The 23,876-nt window shown below is 44.3% G+C and overlaps 1 protein-coding gene across 3 annotated transcripts in view; it reads left to right on the forward strand.

The window, feature by feature from the left end:
• The window catches only part of TNRC6C (trinucleotide repeat containing adaptor 6C), a 100,948-nt gene that overhangs the window by 53,366 nt on the left and 23,706 nt on the right, over nt 1-23,876 (forward strand). For all 3 annotated transcript variants that reach the window (XM_002918374.4, XM_019798753.2, XM_034640975.1), the window contains 7 exons: nt 6,353-6,568; nt 8,348-8,514; nt 12,074-12,154; nt 13,446-13,503; nt 19,089-19,231; nt 20,837-20,986; nt 22,400-22,543. In XM_002918374.4, coding sequence (XP_002918420.2) covers nt 6,353-6,568; nt 8,348-8,514; nt 12,074-12,154; nt 13,446-13,503; nt 19,089-19,231; nt 20,837-20,986; nt 22,400-22,543 — 959 coding nt within the window. The remainder of the gene's footprint in view (nt 1-6,352; nt 6,569-8,347; nt 8,515-12,073; nt 12,155-13,445; nt 13,504-19,088; nt 19,232-20,836; nt 20,987-22,399; nt 22,544-23,876) is intronic.

Here is a 23,876-nt window from a genome sequence, read left to right on the forward strand (position 1 = left end):
TGAGCAGAAAAGAAGGGAAATGTGGTCCATCCTACTATGGCAACCGTTTATGTTCCTTGCCTCCCCTCCAGCCCTCGGGCCTTACTCATGCTTGCAGTCTTTGTGGTTGGAGCAGTAGTGTGGAAGCAGCTGGGAACTTGGTTTTACCACCTAACAGACACAAAAACGTCAGACAGATGTTTCCCATGGAGTCAGCCCACGTGCAAAGACTGCCGAGTTGAGGGTATGGGGCTGTAATGGTGGGGTTGCTGCCCCATGGCTCCACTTCCCTTTCCCTTTCCCCCCAGGACACTGAGCACCCACACCAAGATGTGCTTCCTGCCCCACGTCACCTGTGATGTTCACGCCCCAGGCCTGAAGCAGGCACTCTGTGCAGTGAGAACAGAGCTCCTTGCTCTCGGGGGTTACAGGTGATAGAAGCCTGGCACTTCCCCAGCCTGGCAGACTGAGCCGTTCTTTGAGTTGAGAGAAGGACAGTCATGCCATCATGCCAGCTCCCTCCTAGCGATGACGGCATGCTGGTTCCTTTCAGTCCTCTCCATTCGGCAGTGCAGATGTCAGCTCATGGCCCTCCTCATGGGGGTGGTGACATCTGGGCAGCCCAGATCAGTGAGGGAAGCAGTCACAGCACCCACTAGGCTGTGGGTTAGCTCATCATGGCTTGAAGACTTGCCCGGACTGGTTTTCAGAAATCTGCTGGGTTTCTGCACTCCCAGCAAGGCCATGCACCTGACTAACTGATGAAGTTTCTGCTCTTTGTGAAGTTGTCCTTTGACAGGTATTCTGTGATTTTGCTATTGGCCTTGCTGGCTTTACGCAAATCTGCACCTTTGTCAGAGTTCAGGTGTTAAGTCGTTGATCATCGCCACTTAAGAGTATTGATCGGTGGGGGCACCTGGGTGGCTCAGTCGGTTAAGCATCTGACTCTTGGGGCGCCTGGGTGGCACAGCGGTTGAGCGTCTGCCTTCGGCTCAGGGCGTGATCCCGGCGTTACGGGATCGAGCCCCCACATCAGGCTCCTCCTCAATGAGCCTGCTTCTTCCTCTCCCACTCCCCCTGCTTGTGTTCCCTCTCTCGCTGGCTGTCTCTATCTCCGTCGAATAAATAAAATAAAATCTTTAAAAAAAAAAAAAAAGCATCTGACTCTTGTTCTCAGCAAGCCTCTTGATCTCAGGGTCGTGAGTTCAGGCCCCGCGTTGGGCTCCATGCTGGGCGTGGAACCTACTTTAAACGAACAAAAAACAGAACTCCTCTCTAAGAGTATTGATCTCTGTCTTACAAAATATGTTTCCTCAATTACATTTTTTGTGTGTGTTTCTGGTTTTATAGAAGTAAATGCCATAGGACAGTCATTTTTGTCCCATTCTTGTTATACTGGTATCAATTCATTTTCTGATAAGCCTGAGGAAAACTGATAGTAATTTAGGAAATACAGTATAGCTTCATAAACTGGGTTATTTGGACCAGCTTCAAGCCCATTCAGGAGATGGAACACTGTAGTCTAGAGAAATGTCCCTGTGCCTGTCTTTTGGTCAGAGATGGTAAGCTGCCTGAGAGGGACCCACGAGGCCGTTCTTAACATGGGGTGTCGGGTTGTGTATGATGGCATGACACAGTACCTGCTCCCTAACGTTGCCCCGGTGACGTCGTGTGAATGTGAGCCAGCCGCACAGGACCCGCGGACTTGTACCCTCATGTGGCAAGGAGCTAGCGAGTCTTGGAGAACCAGCCTGTTATTTTGACAGTGATCGGAGGTGTGGCCAGAAGTGAGGAAGTGCAGGCATAGCATTTACTTCTGTTTCTAAGGGAATGGAAGTGGCTCCTGAAAGTACTAACCAGCTGATTAGTGCACTTAGAAATAAATACCCTGACACTTGAAAGTCAGTTTGCAGATACCAGATAACGCTAAATAGTAAATATTTAATAGTACAACTTTTGATGAAAAACAGATCCTCCGTGTAGGCTCTGAATCTAACAATGAGATTGAGGGAGAACCTCACGGTGATGCTTTCCCTGAGACATTGAGATAGATACTTTGGAAGTGACTGGGGGTCGGAGAGTAGAGATCACTACACATACAGTTAATTTCGAGTCGCATAGGAAGGCCATTAGAGACTAGATCCAAGCTAGACCAGCAGCATAGTGTGGCCATAAACACGAAATCCTGCCGGGGTGCTGTCTTCCAGCAATAACCGGAAGGGAGAGCATCACTACCATAGGCCAGTCAGTAAACTGGGACTGTACCGCCGAATGTTGACAATGTTGACCTCACTCTGTAATACTGTTTTATCCGTTTCACTGCCTAGTCCCCCGGCTTCTCAGGTGTGGCTCGCCTTCACTGGGCATTGCAGCAGCACCAAGGTGAGCCCTGTGGTTGTCCTGTGCAGGTTAGAGAAGGCTCCAGCCACAGGTCAACTTCACTTTGCCTTCAGCTGCTTAATCCACTGGTACTGTGTGTGCTTTACCACTTAGTTTTCTGGCTCAGATATGGTGACCAAAGGCAGAGATTGTGTAAGTTAATCACAGAAGAGGCATAGCACCCAACTGGTGAACTAAAACTTGGAAGACACTGGATTTAGGAACCCTGTACCTAGGTTGATACAACACGTATGTTGTTTCTCCAAGTCTCCTTAAGAGCAGAAGCTGTAGAACATTGTCCTTCCTGTAAGACTTAATGTCTAGCAGTTCCCTGCTCCTTTATGATTTTTTGGTATAAAAATACCAAAAAATGGAGTCACCTGCAAACAGAGTGAATCAGCAAGATGCTGCCAAGAGCTCAACTGTTCTCACACTGCGACTTCAGAAATAGATCTCCTGGGCCTCTGCAGCCAGAGTAATTCTATTTTAAGCACCACACAGTAGTTACTAAGAGGAGTGATCTGAGCAGCGTGCTTTTGTGGATATGGATTTGGGGGGGAGGAGGTTGTGTTTGGTTAGGGTATTTTTACTTTCCTGTGTTTGGGGGGACGTGGTGTGAGTGGGGCTGGAGAGGAAAGAGAACCAGGGCATCGTAAGTGTCCTGCTGGAGAGGTGAGAGGAGACAGTTATCATGCGTGTCCTGGGGATATACATGGAGGTTTTTGCTGTAGGAACCTTCAGTTCAGAATGAGTAAGTGAGACCATTAAAAATACAGTTTGGCTCCCCCATATATCAATAAGAAAGGGCACCTTTAAAATCTCTATTAGTGCACTCAAATAAAAACTAAAAAAATGTGTTGTTTCTAATACCAGCCCTCTGTGATGACCCCGTGAGACAGGCAAAAGCCGCTCTTCTGAGCAGTTGCTGTGTAGCTCGAGGCCACAGGGCCTGCTTTTGAAAAAGGACCTTAGCTGTAACCTTCCTGTAGAGTTCCCTGAGTTTGGAAGAGAATCTTCAAATACGTGCTCATGAAACAAGGCATTCTGAAGAGTAGGATACTTGACCATCTGACTGAGAAAAACTCCTCTGTGTAAAGTGTCACCACATAAATAGCTCTCTTGATTTCGGATATGAAAAAGTAATTACTGCTGCAGCTCCCAGCTCTGCTCTGTTCCTCCAAAGCCAGTAGCCAGCCAAGCATGATAGTAAGTGTACATTAGGCATAAAGGCCATTGGTGTGAACAAAATCCCATCCCATTAATATTTGAGTCAGTACGTAAAATGCCAGGCACACAGCCGGCACTCAGATGCCTCATCTGTGCGGTGTCGGGCTTTTGCTCTTTTCTGCACTCAGTTATGATTGGCCATTGTGTGACCGAAGCTTTCTTCCCAGCAAGGACTGCCAGTCACACTTACAAAACTGTACAGGTAGTGTCCATGGAACAAGCTAGAATTGATTTCTTATTTCATAAAGGAAAGAGCTCCATCCATGGGCTTGACTGGATGTTGAAGATGGGGATCATTGGCCAGGTGGAGCCTCTAGACGTCAGTTCTGTTTCCTGGCCTTAGAACTGTGTGTGTATGTTTTTAGACTGATCTTCTGGGTGTTTGCCACAGAGGTACTTGGTTTTCTCTGTTCTGATAGATAAAGTGTATTTAAAATTGAATGAAAACTACATATCCTAGTGGCATTTCATTGTTATTGTTATTTTAGTCCTTATACTGTTTGTTCAGTTGGAGAAGGGAGATAAGAATTCCTGGACCCCAAGCCACAGAAACATTTTCTCAAAAGCATTTGAAGGACCATTTTTAAAATGTTAATATCACTGTTTTAAATGTAAGATAGAAGTTTTTTTCTGCCTCATTAAGCCCATCTTTAAAAGAACCTCTATAAAATTAACAAACATCTTATCAAAATTCACGCCAGCAATAAACATCAAACAATGGAGATTATTTTAGTGGTATGCATTTTAAATTATTTTCTATCCATGAGAAGTATTTGCTTTGAATCAGAATTAGCTGGTGTGCCTCAGGGTTGTAGCATCTCTTCTTCTAGGGCCTTTCGAGTGTCCCACGGTGCATGTGTTCTGATGTGTGTGTGTTCGGCATTCTCGGTAAATTATATTCTTTCCAGAGATATCTTAAAATGGAAATGTTGTCAGGGAGATAGTCTTTGAGACGCTAGTCCTCTGTCTTCCTGGTGTTGGCATCACTGAAATAAATTCCTTTCTTGTTTCACCACCAAAAAAAGAGAGAGAAATATTGTTCTCTTGATTTGGGGGTAAACAATTGTTCTTCCATTTGTAAGATTTTGAAACATGCTGCTTGCAGATCATTTGCCTTATGTACAGACATACTCTGTAGACATTTCCATTGCTTTAATGGGAATTGAGAACTTTTTATAAAAATCGATTAACTATAATTACCATAGTCTTAATATTTATTCTTAGTTTTGACTTACTTAGATCATTTGTAGTATTGCCTTTCAAGAAGATGGAATATACGTATAAGGATGACAAATTTTAAGTGAGTGTGTTATTTAATTACTTAAAATAAATCAGTATTTTTACAGCTGATTGACCATTAACAACACCTAAATTAGTTTATCTTCCTAAAACATCCATAATTTTGTCAGCTATGTTAATTTTCCTGATTTAATTTTGTCCCTTAAATTTATAAAACTACTTCTCCCAATATACATTATTGTTTTCTGTGTAATTATAAGGAATATTATAGTTAGCGATTGCTGACAGTAACAGATTAGGGCTAACTTTCCTGTTATTGGCAGTAATTAACATAATATATTGCTCAGCATGGAGCTTGTAGTTTAAAATGATTCATAGGTTGCATGGTCTTTTGTCATTAATCAATATTACTGCATTTTATTAGAATAAAGTGCATCAAGGGAGCTGATTCCATACTATTTTCAGTCCAAAAAGTAATACATTTCATAATTGATGGTAATATCCATGTTGCGACCAAATTATTTAAAATTTATGGTTAACTGTTTGTATTGTATGCTCTCTATTCTTTAGTTAGTATTTAAAATGTTCACATTTCCATCTCTGAGAAACTGTATCCATATGAAAACTACAACTGATGAGAGCTATCAATGGAGTTAACAGTAGTGTCGAGTAACCTTATAGGCAGAAGCATGGTGAAGTATGGATTGATTGGGAAAATGAAATTTACGTATGTAACATAAAACGTTTCTCTTGCTGAGATTTAAAGATACTGGCGAGATGCTTCTTAATTTGCCTGGCCGCATGACCTCTCCTGTGTTTGTCGAGAGCAATGCCACGACCTTCCGGCCTCCATTGCGCACCCTCGTCAGGTGCCAGCCCCCGGGTCAGGGTGCTCTGGCCACAGCACTGGGCAGACAAGGGAAGGAAGTGTTCCCGGGACCCTTGCAGTCTGCCTGCCCAATCTTCCAGTCTCTTCCTGTCCTTTAAGACAAATGCCTCCCTCCGCTCCTTCTCAGTTCACCAAGTGCTCCCTGAGAACATTCTGGATTTCCTATCTCTGCTTTCCTTTACGTGTTTCATCTGCTGTCTTCTCATGTCTTTGCCCAGATCTGTGTCTTTGATGGTTGGTCAAAGATAAGCTAGAATGATTTTCAGTATATATTTGCAACTTATAAATTTTTCTTATAAAATTTCTTCTAGGTTACATGTAATACTAGAAGTGTAAAAGCCACTTCTTAAATATGAGTAAAACTATTCTTTTAAACCCTGTTATGCAGATACTGTGAGTTCAATAATCTTCAATATTTAAGGGGCTCTCAGTTTTAAGCAGGTGGCTGTCAGGAGTGAAAACACTGGGAATTGAAAAAGCTAAACAAATCTAATTAGATGTGATACTGTCTCCTTTCTACTTTACCCCAAAGCCATCCTAAAGACAGATCATCTCGAAATTATTTTGAACTTGAAACGACCATTTCTACTTCTCTGTTTCACTCTTACTATGTTCTCTCTCGGTCGGTGCCCTCTTCAGTCTCAGCGGGCTGGGGAGAGATGCCTAACGTCCACTCAAAGGCTGAGAGCTCCTGGGGAGAGCCGTCCTCCCCCTCCGCCCTGGTTGACAACGGCACTGCAGCGTGGGGCAAGCCGCCCAGCAGTGGCAGCGGATGGGGGGACCAGCCCGCAGAGCCGCCGGTGACATTCGGGAGAGCCAGCGCCCCCGCCGCCGCCCCAGCCCTGTGCAAACCAGGTAAGCCCGACTCGGCACTTGAGAAGTGGGTCAGGTTATTTTCTTGAGAGGGATACTTTCCGTTGAATTTTAAGAATTCAAGGTTTAGGACACTTTCCTCATTTTATTTGTATTTTAACGTATTTGCCACGTCTGGTACATGGACACAGAGGAGCTCTTAACAGAAGCCCAGTCTCTCCTTTAAAAAAAAAAAAAAAATTAGTTACCAGAATCCGAGCCACACCACGCGTGCCAGATACCGGGTGTAGCACCCGCACCACAGCGGCATCCTCGGGCCTGCCGTCTCACACGGCCTCCGCTCGCTGCTCGCCGAGCAGCTGGGTGAAAGAAAGCACACCGTTGTTCCTTTCTGGGACCTACAGCACTTCACAGCGGTGAAGTACTTCGGCCTCGCTTGTGTCTTGTAAACACAATTCCACTTCAGGTGCTCCAGGCTGACGCTGCTGCTTTTCTTTTATCTTTTTTGATTTTTCTTTTCTTGTTCTTTTTTTTTTTTTTTTTAAAGAAAAGGAAACAAAAATTGGGTTACATTGTCCTCCCGTTCTCTGGAAGTGTAATAAGTGCACCTGTGAAATGTCCGTTCTCACAGATGTCCGCATTGCATTCGTCGAGTGGAACTCTGTGACATACGGGAATTTGGCAATGTTATTACTTAGGACATTAGCATGAACCTAAGATTGTGATTTAAGTCTAATAATAAGATTAGTTGTTCACATGGCTGCAAAAGCTTCATATTTTCTTTGGACAGCATTAAATGTCTTAGATCTTAAAATGCAACTTGATTCGGTTTATATTTTTGCTATTGCATTTTGCATTAATTTTTGTGTTTGTTACTTTGCAAACACTGCATAGTGTGTTCTGTATATCTGCCGTTCTGCTGGATTATTTATTCCATTCATATACTTTCTTGTTGCAAATCTAAAGGGTAAGGAGGTACTTAGATTCACATGCCATCTTGAGAGGGTATATTTGTTTTTATAATTTGAACTTAAGAGGCACTATTATATATGGGTCTGCCTTGAAAAAGCATCACATATTCATAGTTTTATAGACTCCAGCTAACTATACTATCACTTTATCTTTGACCTTCACCTTCTCCCAGGAAGTGAAAATTTGGGGTAACTTTTATACCCAAAATCACTTTATATCTTCAAAAAGTAGAAAAATAATATCCTGAAATCAAAACCCAGTAGTCAGCTTGTGGCTCCATCTGCCCATGGCCTCAGCTGTCTCCATCCTATTATTCTGGGAGTATCTCCTGGGAGCTTGTCAGAAACAGACTGTCACGCCCAACTACAGACCTGTGCGTTTCTCGTGATCCCCAGGTGACTCGTGGTTGGTCACATTGGAGGAGCGCTAGTCCGCATACTGCTGCAGGTTTGGATCAAATGGTGATCAAAAACCACGTGGAGGACAGTAATGTTTTTCAGGATTCTGCATTTTACCAACCATTTCATACCATGCAAACATTGCCACCTTCTCCTGTAGCCCCCAGGATTTATTGTTAGAAAGTCCATGCTTCAAAATCACCTCTAGCCGGTTAAGGGAGTTTGTAACAGCACAGACCACATATCGCTGGAGTTTGAAGAAAAAATAAATACACATTTGCATATATATTCCATAAGTAGCTCAAGAAATTCAGTTCTTAGGCCTCGGAGAGACAAAGTAGTAGGAAGGTAGGTGACAATACCCTTGTGCCACCTCCCCTAAATGATGTTATAATATAGCATCTACTGTAGGAAGGTGAGTTTGGTAACTTCATGTTTGCTCTCTTTCTAGCTTCAAAATCTATGCAAGAAGGCTGGGGCAGTGGTGGGGACGACATGAACCTCGGTACCAGTCAGTGGGAAGACGAAGAAGGAGGCATGTGGAACAATGCTGCTTCCCAAGAAAGCACCTCCTCCTGCAGCTCCTGGGGGAACGCCCCCAAAAAAGGACTCCCAAAGGTGTGTGCAGCACTAAAGAAAAGAAACTCTAAAAAGCAGTGGTACTTAAAAACACATTCAGGGTGGAGGTGGTATCTCCAGTTAATGGTGATGGGTAGACCAGGAGTCCTCTAAGTGCTCTGGGTACTTCTGGAAGACCCCGATATTTTGTCAGGGGTCTCGCCTGAGCATAGGCTGGAGTTTTCCAGAGACTACATGGCTTTACTATCACAACAAAGCAAAGGCAGAGACGGACGTGAGACTCCAGCTGCTTCTAAGAAGCCAGACAGTAAAGAGATTCGCGAGCATGTACAACAGTGCCACTCTTCTCACTGAAAGTTCTTGTTTTAAAAAACATAATTTTCCGTTAAAAAAATGTTATTGGTGTTAACATAAAATAGGCTTGTTATCGTGATTTTTATTTATTTTTTAAAGATTTTATTTATTCGTTCAAGACTGAGATACAGGGAGAAAGAGCATGAGCAGGGGAAGAGGCAGAGGGAGGGGGGAAGCAGACCCTCCACTTAGGCAGGAGCCTGACGTGGGGCTCAGTCCCAGCACCCTGGGATCACGCCCTGAGCCGAAGGCAGACGCTTCACCATCTGAGCCACCCAGGCGCCCTTGTTGTTGTGATTTTTAAACAAATTAATAAATATTTTTTAAATCTGTTAGTTTTAATTTCTAATACAATAAACACTGATAAATACAACCCATATAACCAGAATTTCTTTAGACTCCTCAGTCTTTAAGAGAGGGTAATGGGGTTGGTCCTCAGTTAAGTCTGAAACTTCTGAGGTAGACCATTAAGTCGTCTTGCAGCAAATGGGCGGCTGTCTGGAAAAAATTAAGTGAGATCCACAGCTCATACATGCACCAAGATAAAATCCAAGTAGATCACAAATTTAAGTATGATAAATAAAAATATAAAAATGGGAAAGAATTTTAGAAACAGTCTTGAGTGGGAATGACCTTTCCTAGCTAGGACCAAAATCTAAAAGCCATCAAATGAAAGACTTGCAAACTTCAGTAGATACACATGAAAACTGTGCTGACAGAAAATACCAAAAAGGCAAAAGACAACAAGCTGGAAAAAAATATTTGTGTCCTAGAACGGAGAGGGCTGATCTCCCGAATATATAAAGAAAGGTCCTAGAAACTGATTTTTTAAAAAATCAGTTAGTAACCCACTAGAAAAAGGTGCAAAGAATACAAATAGATGGTCCCTGGAGAAAGAATGCAGACAGCTCTTACACATGTGAAGGGGTGTTCAGCCTGTTAGGGAAAGAGAGTTCAGTTTAATACAACACTTCGAGGGGCACCTGGGTTTAATTCTTGATTTCAGTTTGGGCACAATCTCAGGGTCATGGGATCCAGCCCCACGTCGGACTCTGGGCTCAGCGCGGGGTCTGCTTGTCCCTCTCCTTCTGCTGTCCTCCTCTCCCCCCACGCTCTCTGTCAAATAAATAAATAAAATCTTTTAAAAAAACAAACAAAACAACACTGAAGATCCAGTTTTCATCTCTCAGACCCACGGAAACGCACGTCTCATAAACAGGCCGTGTTGACGAAGCTGAGAAAACCAGCGCCCTGGCCGCGGCCGGTCAGACCGTAAACCAGTGCAAGCCGCGCGGAGGGCAGCTTGGCGTCCTCTGTCCTAACTGCAGATGCGTCGGCACGTGGGCGTGGCACTGCCGCTTGTCTCGGGTGCGGCGGGTGGCGTCTGTACCCGGCTGGCTGTGGCAGCATGTTTGTAGTCAAAAGGATGATTGAAGTATACATCTGTGGGGGGACTAGTTAGATTCCACCATGTCCGCACTGGGGAGAGCCAAACAGATTCTTAAACAGAAATTTTATATATATTCATATGAAAAGATCACCAAAGTATATTGTTAAATGAAAAGGCAAGGTACAGAAAAATGTGTGCAGTACACACCCTCATTTGGGGGCAGGGAAGAGAAGAGGGTGCATGTGTGCACGTGTGCGAAGGGGGATTCCTCTTGGGGAGAGCAAGAACTAAGCGGATGGAGGAGGGGGTGGGAAGAAGATGCTTTGGTGTGTACCCTTTTTCTACTTTCAAATCCTATGATTTAAGGTATTATCTGTTCAAAGAAAATTAATTTTACAAAGCATTCAATTAGCAGTATGCAGAACGAAGAAACTAAAACCACGTGGGGCTCTCTTCATTAGGAGTAGAAGTGATTATAGACATCAGAAAGGAGTCTTTACAATTGGGCTGGCAGATAATCCAATTAATGATGGGACCAGAAATCCCAAATTGGTAAATTAAAACATTGTGTCCTCTTGGCAGTCTGGCCCCGGCAGCACACAGTGATCCCGTAGCCTCTAAATAAGCTGCTTGCTCGAGGAAAGAGCGCCTGCTATTTTAGTGTCGCCCCCATGCTTCATTCTGTAGTTAGCAGCGGGCTCAACTCTGAAAAGCACTGTGAAGAATAATTTTGGAGGAGGATGTTTTTCCTACTATATTAATGCATGGTTGGAATCTTTGTGGTTGTGAGAATAGGAGGGAAATTACTGGGAAAATGGTTCACATCCCCACTCGGCCCTTCTGTGCTGCCCTGCGCGCCCCTCCTCTGCCTTGTGCTTGCTCTCTCCTTTTCTCGCCGTGTTGTTCCTCGCTGACGTTTGCCCATTTACTTCTCTACCCTAAAGGCTGCAAGCAGTGAAAAGTCAGTGAAATTAACAGGCTTGTTATTCCTTTCATCTTGCTGCCTTTTCATTCTCTTGGAACAAACCCCCCTGCATTTTGTCATCTTCTACAGTAAAGCCAATAAAAGGGTAGAAAACGTAAAATTTTTTGTAAACTTCACATAGTATTAGCATAGGGCCATGTTCAGAGGAGCGCTTACATGATTATCTGATAATGGAAGTGGCTCGTATTTCTGATGAACTAAATTCTCTGGGGAAGACAAATAATTCTCTTGCTTTTTTTTTTTTTTAAGATTGTATTTATTTCAGAGAGAGAGAGCACACGAGAAAGAGCATGCAAGCATGAGTAGGGAGAGGGGCAGAGGGAGAAGCAGACTCCCTGCTGAGTAGGGAGCCTATGTGGAACTCAGTCCGAGGACCCTAGGATCATGACCTGAGCCGAAGGCAGGTGCTTAACTGACCAAGCCACCTAGGCGCCCCAATTCTCTTGCTTTTTTAAAGTCTATAAATTAGGGATGCCTGTGTGGCTCAATCGGGTAAGCTCCTGCCTTCGGCTTGGGTCATGATCCCAGAGTCCTGGGATCAAGTCCCACGTCGGACTCCCTGCTCAGTGGGGAGCCTACTTCTTCCTCTCCCCCCCGCTCATGCTCTCTCTCTCTCGCTATCTCTGTCTCTCAAATAGATAAATAAAATCTTAAAAAAAAAATAAAGTCCATAAATTATACACACGCCAACTTGCAAATGCACGCTAAAGCGTTCCATAGTACTAGCCATGAAACAGAGGGACTTTCTGGCGCACAGCATCGTTCAACATGAATACGGGAAGATTTAACTTTTAAATCACTGGGAATTTTAGGCATCTCCCGTTTCTAGGGAAAAAATGCATTAAAACGTGACCCATACTTCATTTTAGGGCATGAAAACGTCTGGCAAGCAGGACGAGGCCTGGATCATGAGCCGGCTGATGAAACAACTCACAGACATGGGCTTCCCGGTGACTGGTGTCTTACTTTATCGCTCCCCTCTGTGTGTGTTGCCATGCATGGCCCTGACAGTGTTCTGCCCGCGTTTGTCATGCATAACAAGGAAGGAAGACTTTTGAGGGAGGAGAGTGTTCATACAACCTAACTTGTAAATTCCCCTTTCACAGGAGCACTTCTGTTTAGGGATCATTGCTTTCAACTACAGCAAGGATCCACACCGTTTCTGTCAAGTAAGGTGTGAGAGCCTTTTCCTGGAATAAAACATGTTGTGTGATTGTTCTTTTCATTGGATTATACAGTTTTATACTTTCTTTAATTTATAATTAAAAGTGAATTTTCATAAGATCATGCAGTAGATTGACAGATGACAAGAGAAAACTTGGTATAAAGTACTAAAGCTCTGTGTCCAGAAAAAGAATCCTCACCAAGCCTATTGAGTTCCTGAGTCTCAGGTCCTGGGTGGGGAGAGTTCACGAAAATGTGTCATGATGTGTTCAGTTCCTGAGATCGAATGCAGGGGTTCAGATAGTGTGGATATCACCTGCATCTGTTATGTCTTCCCTTCAAAGGTCTTCTTTCCAGATCATTACTCAAGCGAATATTTATCTTTGGATTACTGTGGTTCCTTAAAGAATGAGTCCAGAATGGCCCAGTCTAGAAACTGTACACTTCATAGCAGGCCCAGACCCAGAGGTGGCCCAGCCTCTTCCCGTATGAGAGGACGGGTGGGACCCTGGAGGCCTGCCGAGGAGTCCCCGTTTCCACTGTGGTGCCTGCACACGCTGACACACATCTGGTCCCATCATAGGGATGATTAACAAAATGAATCCACTTGTTTTGTGTCACCAAGAATCTGCTTCTTGGTGAAAAGTAGTTGGAAGCAATCCCAGAGTCCGTGAAGTAGAGAGTGGAGCTCTGTGCTCTAACTCCTGCAGGAACTTTCCGAAACTGTCCTGGTGGAGAGTTTACCTTTGCTGAGTGGTTGCTCCTTGCACTGAATCAATGACAAGATTCCATGGGCACTGTACATTTTGTTTTTAAAGTGTTACATACAAATTCTTTGAAAGTCAATTCAATCCATGTTCTTACTCTAAGTGCCTTTTACTTAGAAGACCTTTGCCTCTAGCCTCAACAACGAAGAGAAGTATTTCCAGTTCCAAAACCTAGTAATATAGGTTACTATGAAGTCAATATTAGGTCAACAGTAATCATTTCTCTAAGGTAATAGAGATAGACCTCTTTACTAGCTTTTTTGTTATTATAAAAGCATAATCCTAATTAAAACTCTGTCTTCCTACACAGAGAGAGCCAGCTGAAGAGGCCTTGAAGAGTAACAATATGAATCTTGACCAGGCCATGAGTAAGTCCTATGATACACACTTAAAGCACGCTTTTTTAAAAGGTACCAGTGTGTGGCGTTTGGATTTCCAGAAGCATTTCATTATAGTCTTGGGTTAATGGTTGAGTATGTACTGGGTAGACAGGAGGCTTCAGCAAAGGAGTGACCACATGACGTGCACTAACCGCACAGCAAGTCTCTGGAGATTGGTGGTCTCGGGATGAATGGCCAAGCCCCACGTGGAGGCCTGTGTGCTTCTTTCATTTTCTTCTAGTACTTCAACAAATAGATGGGTTTTTCCATCCAGTCTGAAGGGAGGTCATAGTGACATTCTTAGAGAAAGACACTAGGACCACAGGCCAGACTTCATTTGGCACTGATTGAGCCCATTCTTCACACTCGGCCACAGAATGGGCTTGCTCGGGGGTCCCCAGAGATGTCTCCATGCTGGCGGAGCACTTACCCTGGGTGAGAGATGAGATTTACCTCAAGAATAAGCAGTCCTCGTTCTGGAGCTGGCTTTAAAAGTAGTGATAACTAAAGGTCATAAATAGTCAGAATTGGAAAACATTCACAGTGTTTTAGAATGGTAATATTGAACTCTTAACTACAGCATTAAGGTTAAAGGAAAAGAGGATTAAACATAACTATGGCTCCTACAACCTGGTAACAAAATCTCAGCACAAAAAGAGATAATTTGTGACATTAAAAAATATAAGGGGAAAAGCAAAAGGATGGAACTTTTGTAAGCCAACGAAGAGAAATTCCTGTCAGCAGGAAAAGGACTGTTCTATCTATGAGACGTTTAATGTATACCTCATGGTAACCATGAAGCAAAAATCCAGAACAGAGATACAGAACACAAAAAGGGGAGACAGAAAGTGGAAAACCACGAGCGTACAAAGGTTACACAGGGACAGAAGGAAAAACAGTGGAGAGACAGAATAACCAGAAGGCAAAAGATAAAAGGGCAGCAGTAAGTCCTTATATGTCAGTAATCTCTCTCTCTCTTTTTTTTTTTTTAAGACTTATTTATTTATTTTAGAGAAAGAGCAAGCACGAGCAGAAGGGGCAGAGAGAGAGGGAAAGAGGGAATCTTAGGCAGGCTCCATGCCCAGCACGGATCCTGATGTGGGGCTCGATACCACGACCCCAAGATCACAACCTGAGCCAAAATCAAGAGTCATACACTTAACCCACTGCATCACCCAGGCACCCTGTCAGTAATCTCTCTTAATGTCAATGCACTGAACTCACCGATCAGAAGGCACAGAGTGACTGGATGGATTAAAGCCGCGAGTCCCAACTCTGTGCTGCCTACCAGAGACTCATTTCAGTTCTAAGACACACGCGGGCTCATGTTAAAAGGATGGAAAATGATATTCCAAGCAAACAAAAAGAAGGCAAGCATAGCCATACTTGATGTCAGACAAAATAGACTTGAAGCCAAAATGGGTAGCAAGAGTCAAAGAAGGTGATTATATGACGAAAGGGGTCAATGCATCAAGAAGATGTAATAGTTGTAAAAATATATCCATTAAGTAATTAATAACAGATCATAAGGGAGAAATAGATATTATAGTAATTGGAGAGGATGGATAGATCATCCAGACTGGAAATCAGTAAGGAAAAATGGAATTGAACCACACTTTAAAGCAAGTAGACTTAAAAGACATACACAGATCATTCCATCCAACAGAAGTATAAAAAACCATATTTTTCAAGCACACATGGAACATTCTTCAGGATAGATTCCCCCTTTTTTTTAAGGTTTTATTTTTAAGTAATCTCAACACCGAACGTGGGGCTCAAAGTCAGTGCCCCTCCAGAATAGATCTTGATAGGCCATCAAACTAACCTTAGTTTTGGGGTGCCTGGGTGGCTCAGTCTGTTAAGTGTCTGCCTTTGGCTCAGGTCATGAGCCCAGGGACCTGGGATCAAGCCCCACATTGGGCTCCCTGCTTAGCAGGGAGCCTGCTTCTCCCTGTCCCTCTGCCGCTCCCCCTGCTTGTGCTCTCTCTCTCTCTCTCTTAAATAAATAAATAAAGTTTTTTTAAAAAAAGAGAGATTAAGTCAATAAATCAAAACACAGAAAACTCTAGGACCAGATGACTCACTGGCAGAAATTCTACCATATACTAAAGAAGAATTAACATCAGTCCTTCTCAAAGTCTTCCAGAATATAATGAAGGGGACACTTCCAGACTCATTCTACGAGGCCAGCATTACTTTGATACCAAAACCAAATGAGGATACCATAGGAAAACTACTGACCAATATCCCTGATGAATGTGGATGCAGAAATTCTCAACAAAATATTAGCAAACTGAATTCAACAACACATGAGTACGATTGTATTCCATGACAGTGGGATTTATGCCTGGGATGCAAGGCTGCTTCAACATACACAAATCAATAAATGTAACACATCACATCAATAAAATGAAAGATAAAAACCATGCGATCATCTTAGTAGATACAGAAGAAATATTTGACAAAATATAGCATCCTTTCACAATTAAGAAACCGACGACAACAAAAAACAGAAAACGACCCTTAGCAGATTGGGTATAGAAGGAACGTACTTCAACATAATAAAGGCCATACACAAAAAACCCATAGCTAACATTATACTCAGTGGAAAGGAATTGAAAGTGTTTCCCCTAAGACCACGAACAAGGCAAGGATGCCCATTCTCACCACTCCTGTTCAATATAGTACCAGAAGTCGTAGCCAGGGCAGTTAGACAGGACAAAGAAAAAGAAAAAAGGCATCCATGTTGGAAAGGAAAGAGTCAAATTCCTGTTATTTGCTGATAATATGATCCTATATATAGAAAATTCCAAAGAATCAGTCAAAAAACTTGGAATTAACAATTTCAGCAAAGTGGCAGGATACAAAATCAACATCCAGAAATCAGTTGCATTCCTTTACAGTAATGGTGAAGCATCTGAAAGACATAAAACCATCTCATTCACAATAGCATTAAAAACAATAAAATACTTAGGAATAAATTTAACCAAGGAAGAACTGATCTGCACAGTGAAAACTGCAGGACTTTGCCGAAAGAAATTGAAGGAGATACAAACGAATGGAAAGGTATCTGATTTTTAAAACGGGTAGAATAACTAAATAGACATTTCTGCAAAGAGGAGATCAGAAGGCCAGGAGAAACATGAAAAGGTGCTAAGCATCCCTCATCATCAGGGAAATGCAAATCAAAACCACAGTGAGATCTCATCTCACTCCTGTCAGAAGGGCTTTCATCAAGAAGACAAGGACACAGGTGCTGGCCAGGACGTGGTGAAAAGGGAACCCTTGTACACTGTCGGTGGGAGTGGAGATTGTCCGACTGGTATGGAAAACCATATGGAAGTTCCTCAAAAAATGAGAAGTAGACTCACTGTCCAGCAGTTCCAGTTCTGGGTCTATACGCAAAGGATGAAACTGGGATGTTGACAGGATATCTGTACTTCATGTTTATCACAGCATTATTCACAAGAGCCAAGGTATGGAAACAACCCAGACGCCTATCAACGGATGAATGGCTGAAAAAGATGCGGTTCATGTACACAGTGGAGTGTTACTGGGCTGAGAGAAAGGAGGCTCTCCTGCCATCTGCACCAACATGGACAGACCTTAAGCACGTGATGCTGAGTGAGCGAAGTCAGACAAAAACAAGTACTTCACGATCTCCCGTATATGTGGCATCTATCAAAGTTCAGCCTGTAGAGCACAGGCAGCAAGTGGTGGTTACCAGGGAGTGGGGCCTGGTGGTGTTTCAGGGTACAGATTGTAACAAGCAGTAGGTAAGCCACAGAGATCCAGTGCACAGTGTGCTGAATGCAGACAGTCACGTTGTAATACAATTAGGTAACCCGCTAAGTACTGCTGCAGGAGCCATCATTACAATTTATAGATGTATCGGAGTTACACATACACCTTAAACTTATACAATGGTATACATCAGATTTAGTCACCTAAAAATAAATAAATAAAATAATAATGATGTTAAATATTCACATGTAAAATGCAGCTGATTCTTGTTATCCAACCCCAGGAAATACAAGGTCGGTTCCTGCAAGCCTCTGGCCACAGCATTTTTGTTAACCAGTCTGTACATAACCTTGCTTTATGTGTGTTTCTATCTAAAGACACTTTATTTAATATATATATTTCTCACAAGTAACCTTATGCTGTATTTCTTTTTTTATAGTAAAACATTAGGAAAGATTTAGCTTTTTCCTGACCCCGGGTTATGTGACCATGGATCTCTTTGGCCATCTACAGTCACACTAATGCTGTCCACTACAGTTTCTTAAAATCAGTCACCATCTTGGGGCACCTGGGAGGCTCATTCTATGAAGCATCCAACTCTTGCTCTCAGCTCAGGTCTTGGGGGCTGTGGGTCAAGCCCCACGTTGGGCTCTGTGCTGGGCGTGGAGCCTACTTAAAAAAAAAAAAAATCAGTTGTCATTTTGTCATCCAAAGAGTTAGCCGTTCTTCATCGCACACTGTAGATATGACTTTAGCTCTTTCTGGGCACCCTTACATACAGATGGTGACTTTTCTCTTCCTTTTGTTGGAGGCACCATATTGTTGATTCGCTCACATTGAACTTGAACAGCCGCACCGTAACTCATGCCTGGACAGCACTTACCTAACGTGTCTTCTCCGTCAGGCACAACACTGCCTTCTTGCACTCAGGAACCCAGGAGAGTACATTAGCACTACACTTGGGGTCCATTTTAAACACCAAAGTCACCAAAAAAAAGCACAAAAACGTGGCACTAAATAAACCACAAAGGGACACTTGTTACTGTAGGAGAGCTCAGTAGGAAGCACAACATCTCGTTTGGCCTGAGTTCGGAATGTGTGTGTTGGGCAACCGAAGACTTTTCACCACCCTGCACATGTCCACGGATGCCCACAAAAGTGCCACGATTACTGATTTGGGGCTACAGGTAAATTTAGCCAGCCGGTGAATTCGCAAGCACAGAATCCACGAATGATGAGGACCAACTTTGTAATTAATGTGCAGGTGCCGAAATGTGCGGTACAAGCTGCCAGGACAGAAATGACAGTCCCTGTGAGGTGGAAGGAGTCAGTGTAACTTGTTAGAAGTGTAAAATAGCACAAAGTCACAGGTGGCCATGCCAAAGCACTCACTAGCCCGAGAGCCCATGAGGACAAAAACCTTGTCTGTTTTGCATGATACTGTGTCTCTAATATTTGGAACAGCCCTTGCAGCTCACGGGGATGCAGGAAGTGGAAATCGATGGCTGTGAGGGGTCAGCGGCGCCATATTAAACAGGAAGGTCAGGGCAGGAGCACAACCTGGGAAGGCTGTGTGAAGAGCGGGGTGCATCCCAGTGGGGAGGAAGGGCAGGCCCCCTGAGGGGCCCAGGGACAGGTGTGATTGGAGTGGGCGGAGCAGGGACGAGGGCAGGGACCAGTCGCAGACTGTGGGGCTCGCAGGAGCGAAACCACGTCCTCCCTGTTTTCCATGGGGTTGAGAGGCTCCAGCTGGTGCCCATCCGTGTTCAGCACTCCTGACTGACACTCCTTGGGCATTTAGGTGTAAGTGCTGCTTCTGTTTACTCCAGGCGCCCTGCTGGAAAAGAAGGTGGACGTGGACAAGCGTGGACTGGGAGTGACCGACTACAATGGAGTGGTCACCAAAGCCCTTGGCTGCCGCCCACCAGTCTCCAAAGACTCTTCCGGGGACCGCCCCACCTTTCTCGACAAGGTATGAATTTAGGGGGTGTTTTGTTTGTTCGTTTTTAACAAGAAGTAGTTTTCATTTTACCTGTATCCTTAATGCAAGCTGGATTAAATAAATACTTGCCGGACTGTAGTATTTAAGTGACTTTCACCCACTTTTTAAAAATATATATGAATGTTTAACTCAGAAGAAATAGTGTTAGTGTTGTATTTCACACAGTGTGACTCAGGATAAAAAATACTGAAATTGAAAACTGATTTTCATTTTAGTGGGTGAACTTGGCTGGGTTATCTGCTTCAACTTGTCTAGTAACAAGGGTCATCAAATTTCTGTTTTACAAATGTCTTACTTTATAAGACATTGGAAATGATGTGTTACATGTTTAACCTGAGAAAAAGACACTGTAAGTGGTTGGGCGCAGGCACCCACGTCTAGCCGGCCCAGCTCAGCCGCTTCAGAGAGGGTGCAGGTGTCTGTCGGAAGCCCCTGGGGTGGTTGACGTGTCCAGACACCGGTTCAGTCTTTTCAGGATTGTCGTGTAGTGATGTCCCCTCTCCAGATGGGTGTGCCTTCAAAAGGAGGGGGGAGAACAGCATGCCATGAAATTCTGTCAAAATGTTGAACCTTGAAAATAAAATTGAAGCAAGAAAGGACAGATTTAAAAAAACACGACAAATAGGCTCACAGGAGAGAGAGCTAAGACTTCACCGCTGCTCACAAAGAAACAGGGTCCTCTGCCACACACTCCCCTGCAGGGCGCTGTGGCTGGGGAGGGCCCGGAGGGAGGGTCAAGTCCTGCTCTGCCTGCCCTGCTGTGGCTCCGTTCACATCCAAGATGCTTAGTGAACTTGAAGTTCACATAAACACCCAGTAATATGTGGAGCACACTTAGTCTAAAATATTATTTGTTGTTTATGTGAAATTCTAATTTAATTTGGTATCTTGTATTTTTATGTGCTGAGAGTGGGACCCTGACTTACTTCCTTATCTTTAAAATGTAGAGTAATACCAAAAAAAAAAAAAAAAAGACAAGAAAAGAGAAGAAAAGAAAAACGTGTAGAATAACACTGCAGGCTAGTTGTAAAGTTAGAGGGATCAAATTTGCAAAGGGTCTGACACGTAATGTGACCTTAATAATGTCAGAGTTGGTAGGATCCCTCTGCTTTATAACTTACCCTGTTACTGGATTAAACCATATGAAACTGCTGCTGGTAGGTCAAAAACAGCTGAATGTCCCCAGAATGCAACCCCATGTACACCTAGAGCCTTGGCACTGAAGGGAAGGAGCCTGTTTATTTGAAAATGGTTGTCCGGTGTTTTCCAAATAAGACTTTTGCTAATGTTTCCATGCCTCTCCTGAGCCCTGCCCCTGGGCGGGGTCGGTTGTAAGTTAATGTGTGTGTGTGTGTGTTTGTAAAGTAATTGTTACAATGAGAGCAGCATCTTAATCCTGTTTCTCTTTTTCTTTTCCCCTCTTCCTTTGGCCCATGTTCTCCATTCTCTTGTTATCCACACTTTTTTGATCTTTTCTTTATCCATCCATACCCTTTATATGTCCTTGGGAAACTGCTTTGTGCTTTGTCTGCGGATGGACACTGCACACAGCTCACCCTTTCTTTCTCCAATCAGGACGGCGGCCTAGTGGAAGAGCCCACGACTTCACCGTTTTTGCCTTCACCAAGCCTGAAGCTCCCCCTTTCAAACAGTGCACTCCCTAATCAGGCCCTGGGTGGGATTGCCTCAGGGCTGGGCATGCAAAACTTGAATTCTTCTAGACAGGTAAGGCTGTGGGGAGAGAGCCAGTGCGGCCTCGGTTTCGCCTGCCTGTAACAAATGTGTTCAGGACATACACTTGGATTTTTAACTAATACCTGTACTGTACTTTCAAATACTCGAGTGTGTAAAGGTAGCTGAAATATTAGAAGGATTTCCCTTCAAGTGATGTACAGGTGTGGAGAGTTGAATCTAGTTCTTGAAATTGAACCATGTTATAGAAAACGCTTACAAATTTTATTTCTACACATAACAAACACATACGTGAGTTCAGTGCCCTCAACACTCAGCACTGCTGGTTTAAATGGTGTGCTGCAGAGTGGTCTCCAGTTGCCAGATCCTTGATGGATCCAGGTGATGCCTCCTTTCTCCTGGCAGTCCAAACCTGACATACATTGGTCTTTGAGAAAACATCCCATGCTTCCCCTGCTCCCTGAAATAGAGGTGACATCTCGGTGGTTTCCAGAGAGCCGTTTTCCCTTCTCTGACACTCAAGGGCGGTGAGAGTCCCTGTCAGGCATCACGGAAGGGAGGACTGCAAGTTTGTATTGGCCGCTGCTCTGTGGCCCTTGTGTCTCCCAGTCCCCCTAGAAGACGTGACCTGCAATCCAGCCATGCCTTTCCCATCTGTAGGACGTCCTTTTCGTGGACTTCCTCGCACGTGAGACTGACACGCACCCACCTCCAAAACATCGTTGTGATGTTTGGGGTGGCCCAGCAGCATCCCCGTCTGCACCAGCCCGCGGTCTTACGTTGCTAACACTGGTGGTGGTTCAATGCAACACCTGCTTTTTGGGGGTTCTGCCATCGGACCGTGAACAAGCTGGCAGGCGGGGTGCTGGGAGCAAGCCCATCTGGCAGGTCTGTTCAGTGCCCATCAGGTCACTTACTCTAGCAGAGCAGAAAGTACACCTAAAATGCATTGATTATATTTAACACAAAGGGAACTTCCTGGGTATACCCGTTTATTCAGCTTCAGCTTTGGTTGAAATTATACTTGTTTCCTATTTGAAAATGTTGCTGTGTCCGGGTTAGTAATTCCCACCCCTTAGCACTCCGTACCTCCCCACAGACCTCCAGTGAGAAAAGCTTAGTAACCCGATAGCAGTGCGTTGCTGTTGTTGGGAGCACTATATCGGGATCGTTTCTTTGGGTGTGATAGCCTTGTTTGGGGACCCGTTCAGACTGGCACTGTCCTGTGGCTTCTGTGATTGAGAAACACAGGCAGCCTTCGTGGGCTGACTGCCCGTCGTCCGTAGCCAGTCTGCACAGCAGCGTTCACTGTGAGTTCACTTTGGTAGGAGTCGACAGTGGTAGGAAGTAGGTACAGTCTTGCTCTCACGTTCCGGGAAGTGGAGCCTCCTCCGCCCCCGTAGTGCCCGGCTCCGTAACGACCCGGTCCCTCCCGTCTCCCTGCAGATGCCGAGTGGCAATCTGGGCATGTTCGGCAGCGGAGCAGCACAAGCCAGGACCATGCAACAGCCGCCGCAGCCCCCCGTGCAGCCTCTGAGCTCCTCCCAGCCCAGCCTCCGTGCTCAAGTGCCTCCGTTTCTATCCCCTCAGGTGAGCCCGCGGCCTGCGCTCTTAAGTCAGGCGACACAGACAGGCGTTCTGGTGGTGTCTGTGCCACATGACATCGCTGTTTTAAAGTGAGCGAGCCTTCCAGTGTTACCTGTACAGTCGTTTCAGCCCGTCTGCTGGTCCTCCCGCTGCAGGAGGCATTTTCAGAACTGCCCCTGGGAGCACCTCCCACAGCCGCAGCCCGGCTAGGCGTCCATGGTCAGGAGCAATGCTGCTGGGTGAAAAGATGCACCTCACACGCCACCGTGAGGCGATTTTTGTCCAGGTCTTAACAGAAGTATTCAAATAAACCTGATGAATTGTCCTAGCTGGGGGAGGAAAACGACAAGCCGAAACACGGCTTGGCCCGTAAGGGAGCGCGTAGGGGCAGTCGGGCCTGAAGAAAGCGTTAGCGGCCACCTGCATGTGATCACAGGTCTTACTGTTTATTAGTAAATTACCAGCTCTTCCGTTTACGTTCCTTACTTAGTATTAAACCATTTTTGTTCAGAGAGTCTTTAAAAAAAAAAAAAAGTGTCAGAAAAGGAAAAGATACCTTGTTTTGCGTATCTCTAAAGCATATGGACTTTTTTCATGTTAATATTGTTTAGTTTTAGAACATTCCATAATTTCATACTTTGCACTGAGTTTTTCCTTACAGTGTTTCAGTCCTCATCCCTTATAAAAATATTCAGTAATAGATTCTAATGATAAGTTATAGAATTAGCTGGAGGTAGTTAACCCTCCATAATTGGTTGAACCCAGATTTGTGCACTGAGTCAAGATGGCTGAAATGTAGGTGAAATAATGGTTAAATTCATTCTTCAGGATACAGGGTGAGCTGCTATACCAGACATCCCAGAGTAGAGAGGCTTAGATAAGACCAGCGTTTGCTTCTCTGGGTGGCCTCTGCCACAGCACTTCCCAATCACCGGGGGCCCCGCAGAACACATCCACTCGTGTCCCACTGCCCGGGCCTGGGTGACGGGCAGCAGGCTTCCCACACTCAGCAAAGCGCGTGTCACCCTTGTGCCCCCCCCCAGTTCCTGTACTATTCCACAGCATGTTTTCTCTAAAGGACTTACCTGTTTAAATAAATCTATTCTTAAAGAAAACTTTACATAACTATCATAAGTAGAAAAAAATCGCATTTTTTGATACACATTAGACAACTATTAAAGTAAAAGATGCCCCATCCACATTCCGCCCAAAATCATCTTGCATAAATGTTGTGGTAAACATACATAGCCCATGGTGGAAATATTGAAATCTCCAGTGCCGGACCCCAGATTGTTTCAGTGCAGGCAAGTCTAATTGAAGAGATCCCCCTGAACAG

The sequence above is a fragment of the Ailuropoda melanoleuca genome, chromosome 13, assembly GCF_002007445.2.
Source record: "Ailuropoda melanoleuca isolate Jingjing chromosome 13, ASM200744v2, whole genome shotgun sequence".
NCBI classification, from domain to species: Eukaryota; Metazoa; Chordata; class Mammalia; order Carnivora; family Ursidae; genus Ailuropoda; species Ailuropoda melanoleuca.